This window comes from Drosophila rhopaloa, unplaced genomic scaffold (assembly GCF_018152115.1).
Source record: "Drosophila rhopaloa isolate 14029-0021.01 unplaced genomic scaffold, ASM1815211v1 contig_133, whole genome shotgun sequence".
NCBI classification, from domain to species: Eukaryota; Metazoa; Arthropoda; class Insecta; order Diptera; family Drosophilidae; genus Drosophila; species Drosophila rhopaloa.
In genome coordinates this window covers 2,796,975-2,808,004 of record NW_025335010.1, presented here as the reverse complement: position 1 = coordinate 2,808,004, position 11,030 = coordinate 2,796,975, and the positions used below count along the sequence as shown (strand labels likewise).

General features: G+C 49.5%; 1 protein-coding gene across 1 annotated transcript; it reads left to right on the top strand.

Moving 5' to 3' along the window:
- The first annotated feature begins 5,149 nt into the window (after window positions 1-5,149).
- On the top strand, window positions 5,150-6,282 carry LOC123037091 (histone-lysine N-methyltransferase 2B-like). Its single transcript, XM_044456574.1, has 2 exons — window positions 5,150-5,467; window positions 5,536-6,282. The coding sequence occupies exons 1-2, from the start codon at window positions 5,150-5,152 to the stop codon at window positions 6,280-6,282; spliced, it is 1,065 nt and encodes a 354-aa protein (XP_044312509.1).
- The last annotated feature ends 4,748 nt before the right edge of the window (window positions 6,283-11,030 follow it).

The following is an 11,030-nucleotide window of genomic DNA, read 5'->3' as shown; positions in this document are numbered from 1 at the left end:
AGTCCTTGCGCGGTGTCAGGCGATAAAGGTGGCTACGCGATAAGGGAGAACTTTGTTCTACCTGGCGATACACCTTGCCGACAAAGTCCAAGCTGAACTCCAGAAGCCAGGCGATAAAGGTGGCTAGGCGATTAGGCGTAACTTCGGTTCACCTGCTAGGCGATACACCTTGCCGGCCCGGTAGGGAAGCTCGCATAACATCCAGGGTTTTTGGTGGAGCCGTCCCGATCTCAGTCGCCCGGAGCAGCAAGCCGAAGCAGCGCAGTAGCAGGCCAGGAGCGACGCAGCGGTAAGCCAGGAGCGACGCAGCAGCACGCCAGGAGCAGCGCAGCAGCGAGCCAGGAGCAACGCAGCAGAAGACAGCGACAACGGGCAGCAGATTAATAGCAATAAAGCTATATTGTAGAGAAACAATAAACCAGCACCAGCCTAATCATTTCTGGCGTTATCCTTTGGTCACGGGCGGTCACTCAATATAAATTTGGTGGAACGAACTCACAACTTCTCTGAGCTAGCCGCACGTTTACGTAGCGAGCAGAAAATAAAGAATCAGGTCGTTACATCTGGCGCCCAAGAGTGATTGTCCTGACCAAGGAAACAAAAGTTCCGAGATGGGGAAGTCCTGGATATATAATCTCAGGAAGGAGGACTTCGACGAGGTGAGTCAAGTTCTGGGAATAGAACTGGAGGGCTCAGTCGATTCGATGAGGAAGACTCTGGGAGAGTCGCCGATTTGGTAATGGGCCTGGAAAAGAAATTCCGGAAAATGCCCACGCCAAAATTCAAAATCACAACCGCAAGTGCCGAGGGCCTGATAGCGAGCATGGATGTGTCGAGCATCGCAAGCCACGCAAGCCGGCAGCGGGAAAATAGCCGGGAAAGAAAGGAGAGTTCCAGGACGCACACGCAGGACTACGCGAAGGTTGCCAAGCAGGTCCGGGAGTGGAATTTCCGCTACGACGGAAACGACAAGCCGCTGTAATTTTTGGAGCAAGTAGAGTGGTCAGTCGTGACTTACGGTCTCGACATAAACCAGATCCCACGAGCAATGCCGGAGCTACTCCAAGGCAGAGCCTTGAAGTGGTTCATCGCCAACAATCGGCACTGGGAGACCTGGGGAGACTTCATCTACAGCTTCCAAAATTACTTTCTGCCCCGAGGATACATGGCGAAGCTGGCGGACCAGGTCAGACAGAGGAAGCAAGCCTACGGGGAGAGCTTCAAAGATTTTATGGGGATATGCAGACCCTGATGCGGCCACTGAATATGTCAACCAAAGAAACGCTGGAGAGGATAAAAGAGAACAGCACGCCGGCACTCAGAATGTTCGTTCGCCCATATGAATGTCGAAATTTGGATACATTGATGGCGCTGGCAGACGAATTTGAGGAGCTCGACCAGCAGAGGGAGAAATTCGAGCTGGAAAACAATCCCCGCAAGCAGCAAGGGCAGAGCCACCCAGTACCAAGGCCAAGATCAGACCAGGGTGCGGTGTGCAGGCGATGCCAGGAGGACCCGGACGCACAACCACGAAGTACGCCGCGCGGCCACGAACCAGCAAACAATCGCGGCGGATACGTAGCAAATCCTACCCAGGCCTGCCGCAGATGCGGGGGTCCAGACCACTGGGCGAAGGAATGCCGAAACCAACGGCTTACGTTCTGCTGGCGATGCGGAAAAATAGGAGTTCGGACGGTTCAGTGCTGTTCCGGGTCGGGAAACGCCCAGCGACCCCAGCCTCCGAGGGGCGGCCATGGGATCGCAAGGTGCTGCCTCTCGAAATTAATGGGCGACCTGCAGGCGGAAGAAATGCAACTGTCCGCCACGGTGCTCATAGGTGAAAGTAAGATTACGGCCACGGTGGATACCGGCGCCACGGCGAGTTTCATCAGCGAAGAGCTGGCGGACAGGCTGCAGGCGGCAGGAAGGGTCGGACCCACGAGAAGGCAAGTACGGATGGCAGACGGTCGCTGCGGGGAAATAAGATCACTGCTGGAGACCAAAATTGGACTGGGAACGAAAACAATTTCAATGGAGCTGCTGATTTTACCAGGACTGATCGACGCCCTGGTGTTGGGATGGACTTTCCTCACCAGAATCGGGGCCGAAGTCGAGTGCGCAGGACACAGCGCGTCGATACCGGCAAAGAATAGAAGAGGAGGATGGCTGGAGGAAAAACTGTCAGTGGCAATAGTTGAAACACCCAAAAGATTTGCGGAAAAGGATGTGGAGGGATTTTTAAAAGCCGAGTTGGACGAACTGGAAGGAATAAATGGTACATCCAACGCGGCCGTACATACGATCACCATGAAGGACGACCAACCAGTCAAACAACGGTACTACCCTAACAATCCAAAAATGCAGGGTGAGATAAATGCCAAGGTAGACGAGCTGCTGGAAAAAGGATGTATCGAGCCGTCCAGGAGTCCCTACAGCTCACCAATAGTCATGGTGAGAAAGAAGACTGGAAAGTGGAGGCTGTGTGTGGATTTCCGGCAAATAAATGCGAGGTCCTAAATGGACGCATACCCGATGCCGATGATAAATTACATCCTGGACCAGCTGCGAGAGGCGAAGTACATCAGCAGTCTCGATCTAAAGGACGGTTACTGGCAGATCCCCTTGGAGGCAGACAGCAGGCAGTATACGGCGTTTACTGTACCAGGAAAGGGCCCGTTCCAATGGAAGGTGATGCCACTTGGCCTTCACTCCGCGTCGGCAACATTCCAGCGGGCATTGGATCAAGTCATTGGACCAGAAATTATGCCGCATGCCTTCGCGTATCAGGACGACATTATCGTCATCGGACGAACGCTCGAAGAGCATATGGAAAACCTGAAGGAAGTGTTTAGGAGACTACGGGCTGCCAACCTGAAAGTAAATGCGGAAAAATGCAAATTTTTTAGAAAGGAACTGCAATATTTGGGGCATCGCATAACAGACCAAGGCATCGGAACAGACCCAGAAAAAGTGTCGGCAATTGCCTTAATAAAACCACCGGCCAACGTTAAGGAGTTACGACAATATTTGGGAGTGGCGTCGTGGTACAGGCGTTTTGTGCCAGATTTTGCAACGTTGGTGCATCCGTTGAATAGCCTGCTCCGGAAAAGCACAAGATGGGAATGGACAGATGACCATCAACAGGCGTTTGAAGCTGTCAAGGCCAGGCTAATCGCAGACCCAATCTTAGCATGCCCAGATTTCACAAAAACATTTGTGCTGCAGACCGACGCCAGCGATTACGGGCTCGGTGCTATTCTCACACAGAATTCCGACTAAGGCGAGAGGGTGATCTCGTATTCCAGTAGGTCCCTAAATGGTTCGGAAAGAAATTTCTCAGCGACTGAGAAGGAATGCCTGGCAATTGTGTGGGCCATACGCAAGTTAAGGCCATACTTGGAGTGCTACCACTTCAAAGTGATCACGGATCATATGGCACTGAAGTGGTTGAATAGCATCGAGAGCCCAACCGGAAGAATCGCAGAATGGCCGCTGGAACTGCAGCAATATGACTTTGAGATCGCGTACAGAAAGGGCCAGCTGAATATAGTAGCAGACGCACTATCACGACAGCCACTGCCAGAAACGTGTCGACGGGTAAAAACACAGGAACAGCACAAGGAAACCGGCGAGTGTAACTGGATAAGGGATATGCGGAGCAAGATTTCCCAAAATCCCCAAAAATATCCAGACTACATGACAGAAGCCGACCAGCTATATCGCCACATACCGCACAGAGCAGGCAACGAGGATGTCACATCATGGAAGCTGTGCGTGCCAACGGGGTCCAGGCGGCGGGTAATGTCGGAGAACCACAACTCACCGACAGCTGGCCACATGGGCAGTCGGAAAACAATTGCCAGAGTCGCAGCAAGATACCATTGGCCGGGAATGCACCGCGACATAAGGAAATATGTGCAAAACTGCGAGAGCTGCCTACGATATAAGCCAAGCCAACTACAGGCGGCCGGAAAAATGCTGACCCAAGTACCGGAAGAGCCGTGGGCCACTGTGTGCGCAGATTTCGTCGGACCACTGCCCCGCTCCAAACACGGGAATTCTATGCTACTAGTGCTGGTAGATAGGTTCTCCAAGTGGACCGAAATGGTGCCAATGCGCAGGGCAACGACGGAAACTCTGGAAAAGGCGATCCGCGAGCGGATCCTCGCAAGATACGGCGTGCCCAAGGTACTGATTACAGACAATGGCGTTCAGTTCACCAGCAGGGCGTTTAAAAAATTCCTGGGTGAATTAGGCGTCCGACACCAGTTCACGGCCCCATACATGCCCCAGGAAAACCCGACGGAGAGAGCCAACAGGACGGTGAAAACTATGATCGCCCAGTTCACCGGGCCAGACCAGAGGACTTGGGACGAAAAGGGGCCGGAACTGCAGTTGGCCGTGAATACGAGCGTGGTGCAATCCACGGGATATTCGCCTGCTTTTATTACGCAAGGGAGAGAGCCTAGGTTACCCAGCGCACTGTACGACGAAGGAACAATCGGCACAGGAAGGGAAACGCAAACTCCGGCCGAGAACGCACAGAAGCTGAAAGAAATCTTCGAGCTGGTGAGGCGAAATATGGAAAAGGCAGAGCCGGATCAGGCACGCCACTACAATCTGCGTAGACGTCCATGGAAACCGAACATCGGTGACACAGTCTGTGCTAAAGAACATCATCTGTCCAAGGCCGCAGAAGGATTCGCTGCAAAATTGGCACCAAAATATGACGGGCCTTTTAAGATAATAAATTTTAATTCGCCGGTGATATGCAATTTGCGGCATGAAAAGACTGGCAAAGAAAAAACCGCCCACGTTAGCCAATTAAAAAAACAATTTATTGATGGCCAAAACAAAGGATCTAAGTCGGACTTAGCGGGGGCGCACTGTGAATCCAAAGAGAGGGAGAGGACGATACACAGTATCGAACTCACACAGATGCATTAGGAGCGCGAGAGCGGGAGAGGGAGGGTCATAGGATGCGGATACCGTTACCGGGTAACGCATACCAAAGCGGGGACCCGTCGGAGCCCGTAGCAAGGGAAAGTCCAAAGGCCGCCGCGGATAACGGAACCGGAAACATGGGCAACCGAGGTTTCGTCAGCGCGCGAGCGCCACAAGACGGGCCTATTGAAATCAGGTCGCCAAGATGCCAGCACGCAGCAGCAGCAACAGTCAGGTCATGAGGGGAGAGGGGCGGGGAGGCAGCACCGGGCAACAGCCAGCGGCGAGATGGAGGCGGGACTCAGGTTCCGCACTCCAGCTGCTGGCGTCCCCCCTGGTGTCGCGGTCCCCGTCGCCGAACCCCGAATGGGAGGACGAGGAACGCATCACGGATGTAGAGCTGGAGGAGGAGGAGGAGGCCGGCGTCCGGCCGGCAGGGCAGGAGGCCGAGGTGACGACTATCGACCTGTCGTCGTCCGAAGAGGAGGAGGAGGAAAGCAAGGAGGACACCGGGACGGAGACGGTGAGTCCAGAGGTCTCCTCGAGCCACGTCGGGCGGCGAAGGCCCGGATGGCATTCCGCCGGATAAAGAGGGCCGGAGCCGGATTCGGGCGGATCCGGTTGGGCGACGCTGCGCCATCGGGCCACCCGGAGGAGGCAAAGCGCATATTCGCAACCCGGGCAGAGGTGGTGCGGCGAGTATTCGCGCAGCGGGCGGTGGCACGGGCAGCCGCAGCAGCCAGGGAGTGGCAAAAGCGCCTGGATGAGGCTGAGGCCGAAGAGGCAGCAATCTGGGCACGGCCAGGCCCTCCGGAGCAGCCGCCGCTGCAAGCACCTCCACCGCCGTCGCCACCGTCGTCGCTGTCGCAGCCGGCGCATCAACACCCCCACCACCGTCACCGCCGCAGGCACCACGGCCATCCAGGCACCACGGCACGGGCGGAGACACCACCGCCTCCACCGCCGCCGTGGGTGCCAACGCCATCGCCGTTGCCAGCAAAACGGCTCGGTGGGGAGCCGGAGTTCTGGGAGAAGGGGCCCTGGGTGTGGCCGACATCAGGAGTGCCTGCCGCACGGCCGCCCAAACTCGCCAGGCTGACGTCGTGCCCGGAGCCGCGGTCCCCACCAGCCAGGCCGTCAGTGTCCCGCCAAAATTCGGCGGACAGCAGCCGCTGTCAGGAGATGGCCGAGGAAGAGTGGCCGCCCAGGGTGGCAGCCGAGGCCAACAGGCGGCAGAGGAGAGCCCGTAGCAGCCTCTGGGCCAAACTCCTCGTGGTAGACGGCGTCCGCTACCGCATCCGGGTATCCAACGGGGTGGTAAGAGTCCTGAGGGGCTAATAAAAGCCATTAATGGTTTTAGAAAATCACAATTGGTTTGTTTATTTACCTTTTGGAATAAGGGAGTTGCCGGACATAGGTAATAGGGACGGGGGCGCCGAAATAGGCGGTCGATCGATAGTTGCGATCGATGGGTTAACAAAATTGGTTATTTCTATGTTCAAGAATTCAAATGGCAACTTAAGACAACGAAAAGGCAACGACGATGGCAACACTGGAACCAACAATCGATAAACGCGATCGTGGTGAGATTCCAGGGAGTTGCCGGACCGAGGGAAAGCGAAATGGTGACTTTTAGTTTGGGAAAATGTCTGGGCGGGAAAATTCGAATTCCACGCAGGGGAACTGGGAACTGTCTTGGGAACTGTCTGGGAAATGGGAACTGGGAACTATCTGGGGAACTGGGAACTGTCTGGGGAACGGGGAACTGTCTGGGGAACAGGGAAACAGTCTGGGGAAATAATCTTTCAAGGAGCTGCATGGAAAAGTCTTTTAGGGAAACAGTCGCGGGAAAATTCAAGTCTTTCACGGAGCTGTACGGGTAAAGTCTTTTAGGAGAACAGTCTGGGGAAAGGTTAAGTCTTTCGGGGAACTGTCTGGGGAACATCTAACACGCAAGTCAGGCGGGGAATTCGAGTAGTCTAAACATAAAGGGCGGGGAAAGTCACCACTTTCATTACGTTTCCGAAGGAAGGGGGAAATGTGTTGAGTCATAAACTCCCCACAAATCTCGATGCAGGAGATCGGCCTGGCAACAGCGGAGGAGGCGAGAAAACCGGAGAAATTAAGGGCATCCAGGTCAAACGGGAAACATTCGGACCTTGGACCCTCATATGGCAAGGGCAACGAGGTCAAACGGTGAATTGGCGGACTTTGGACCCGCCTAAAGAGAACACACCGTGAATTAACGGTACCTCGATGGACCTTGGACCCGAGGGAAATAACGGCACATACAACGCCTATAAAAAGGACGGCGCAAGCGCAGCTCGGGACAGTACGAGTGCGAGAATCAGAGCGAGTGCGTGAACGCGGAATAAGTAAACATCGAAACCGAAGTGCCCAAGGATCAAGATCGCAAAGTCGAGACGCCGAAGTCTACAAGGCTGAGGCTACAACGCTGAGATCCAACGGTGCTAGGTCGTGGTAAAGTCAAGCTTAGGGAGTCCTTGCGCGGTGTCAGGCGATAAAGGTGGCTACGCGATAAGGGAGAACTTTGTTCTACCTGCTAGGCGATACACCTTGCCGACAAAGTCCAAGCTGAACTCCAGAAGCCAGGCGATAAAGGTGGCTAGGCGATTAGGCGTAACTTCGGTTCACCTGCTAGGCGATACACCTTGCCGGCCGGTAGGGAAGCTCGCATAACATCCAGGGTTTTTGGTGGAGCCGTCCCGATCTCAGTCGCCCGGAGCAGCAAGCCGAAGCAGCGCAGTAGCAGGCCAGGAGCGACGCAGCGGTAAGCCAGGAGCGACGCAGCAGCACGCCAGGAGCAGCGCAGCAGCGAGCCAGGAGCAACGCAGCAGAAGACAGCGACAACGGACAGCAGATTAATAGCAATAAAGCTACATTGTAGAGAAACAATAAACCAGCACCAACCTAATCATTTCCTGCGTTATCCTTTGGTCACGGGCGGTCACTCAATATAAATTTGGTGGAACGAACTCACAACTTCTCTGAGCTAGCCGCACGTTTACGTAGCGAGCAGAAAATAAAGAATCAGGTCGTTACAGTCCGTTTGAACTGGGGCCTTTCTCTTTTTTATTTAAAGCTTTTGTTCAGGTGATCTAAAAATGCGCAAAAAGCACTTAATAGGCATGATGTGATGATAATCCGAATTCAAAATACTTTTCATCCACTTCTCTTGAAATACACGATTCTAAATTAATTTGTTTGGGTTTTACTCCGTTTATAGCATTTCATTGAGGGTGTATTGCTTAACGCGTTGCACGCCTTACCATCTACCATAGAAAGATGCATTGAGTGATTTATAAATTAAATTTAATTTTCTAATGAAAATTACGTACCATATTTGGTAGGCTTTAAGGCGTTTATTTTGTTCTTAAAGTAACATACTGCTTTTTTTTAACGGTTAATGTGGTAGTCTCCCTCTTAAATTATAGTCTGACTGGCCTACAATAGTGTTTAGATAATAGCCAGCGCAAAGCAGAAGCTGCAGACTCGCTATGTTTAACTACACTCCGAATTTTTCTACATTTGTGCCCTCTTCTGTACACCAAAGATCACAGATATGCATTCGTAAAAACACACATTAATAAAAAGCGCCTATAAGAACGAAATAAAAAGAAATCGAGGACGTATGCTAACTTCGGCAAGCCGAAGTTTTAATACCCTTGCAGACTTTGCCGAAATTGCTAAAATTGAAAATTTAGCGAAAGGAATAAATAAACTAAAAATGACATATAAAAATAGAAAAAAGGGATATTTTCGCAGTCTTTAACAATTTTATGCATAAAAAAATACGATTTGGAAAGATTCATGTCAATAGCTTATATACTGCTTATATACTAGCTCCTATGGGAGCTATAGGATGTAGACGTCCGATCGGCACGCGCTTTTACCCTGATCAAGGTATGCATAAAAACATAAGATTTGGATTTGTCAAAAGCTTTTACACGGCGCGAAATATCTTCCATTCCTGCAAGTTATATCCGATTGTTCCTATGGGAGCTATAGGATATAGACATCCGATCGGGGCGGTTTTCAAACTTGATCTGCGTACACATGTTTTAGGATGATTGTGAAAGTTTCAGATGAGACTGAGCTCGCAAACGGTATTGAAACAGACGGACATACGGACGGACGGACAGACGGACATGGCTATATCGACTCCCATTTTGATCCTGATCAAGAATAAATATACTTTATGGGGTCGGAAACGTCTCCTTCACTGCGTTACAAACTTCTGACCAAAATTATAATACCCTCTGCAAGGGTATAAAAAGCTGGAGCAAACTGTAAAATAAGTCAAATTTTACAGGTTTGCGCTGCGGTCATTTTGTAAACAAATAATTTTATTAATAATTTTTAAATAATGTGTCCACAGCCCTTTAAGTTCTTCTACACTATTTGACATACCTTGGGTGTAGCATTGTATCAATTCGGGGGGAATAGCATTCCATACGTCCTTTTTCCTATCTCACAGCTACTCAATTCTACTTGGAGAAACTAAATTTTTCGTCAATAGCGATTTCACATAACTTCATAATTTTTTTAATTGGATTGATATCCGGGGATCGTGGTGGCCACTACATGGACTGAAATTTTCGTTTTTAAATCCAAATTTTTACCAAAATAAATAATGCGAAAGGAACAATATTTGCGCATTTTACAAAAAAATCTTTCGTAAGTCTTTCGGAATACGGGTATTTCTACTGAAAAATGCAATTTTTAGCAAGACAATAACTCAAAGCATACGCCCCTTTTCGTAAAAAAAATCGGATTTAAAAACAAAAATTTCAGTCCATGTAGTGGCCACCACGATCCCCGGATATGAATCCAATTAAAAAAATTATGAAGTTATGTGAAATCGCTATTGGCGAAAAATTTAGTTTCTCCAAGTAGAATGGAGTAGCTGTGGGATAGGAAAAAGGACGTATGGAATGCTGTTCCCCCCGAATTGGTGCAATGCTATACCCAAGGTATGTCAAATAGTGTAGAAGAACTTAAAAAGTTAAAAGGGCAGTGGACACATTATTTACAAATTATTAATAAAAATATTTGTTTACAAAATGACCGCAGTGCAAAACTGTAACATTAGACATATTTTACAGTTTGCTCCAGCTTTTTTATTCCTATTATTAAATGGCCTAAAACTTAGTGTATGAACATACTAACAAAACAAAATTAAGATTTTTAAAGTGTATAAATTAGAACTGAAGATACAGACCTTTGAAGTTAGAGTATAGAACTCGTGTTACAGTTTTGCTCGTTAGTGTATGTATCCAATACCCAATATTAATAAAGTTTTAACACAATTGGGTAACAATAAAATTTTCTTAGTACTTGAGCAGAAAGTGGCAGCTCTTTGGATAGAATAACGCTTGTAAACGATCTTGACGTTCTCTTGGACCCTTAACTAAAATTTCCAATCAAATTTCGTCCATGGTTAATAAAGCCAGAGGATTGCTTGGATTTATTAAAAGGTGGTCAAACGAATTCGATGATCCATATGTCACTAAAACTTTATTTATTTCGCCAGTCCGTCCGATTCTGGAGTATTGGTCTCCCGTCTGGAGTCCATAAAACGGAATACATATTGGTCGTATTAAATCAGTACAAAAAACATTCCCCTTTTTGCTTTACGGCGCCTAAACTGGGATGCAAATCTTAACATACATTCTTATTCTAGTAGACTTCTGTTGATTAATTTACCCTCCCTAGCCAACTATAGAACAATGCTCGGTACTGTCCACATTTATAACCTTATACATGGTGAGATTGACAGCACCGACTTAGTAAGTCGGCTAAGCTTTTCTGTGCCAAGTAGATTAACTAGAACACAATGAGCGGCAAACCGTCAAGCATGGTGGCGGGTCAATTATGGTCTGGGGGTGCATCCATATAAATGGAGTTGGTCCGTTGGTATTAATCGATGGAATAATGCGAAAGGAACAAAGGAAAGGAACATTATAATATATAAAATGTTTTGATTTTGCATAAGGTTTGCCATTGTTGTTTTCATGTAGGACATACTTTCCATCATACCCTGTTGTAAAGTCAGCATCACCTAT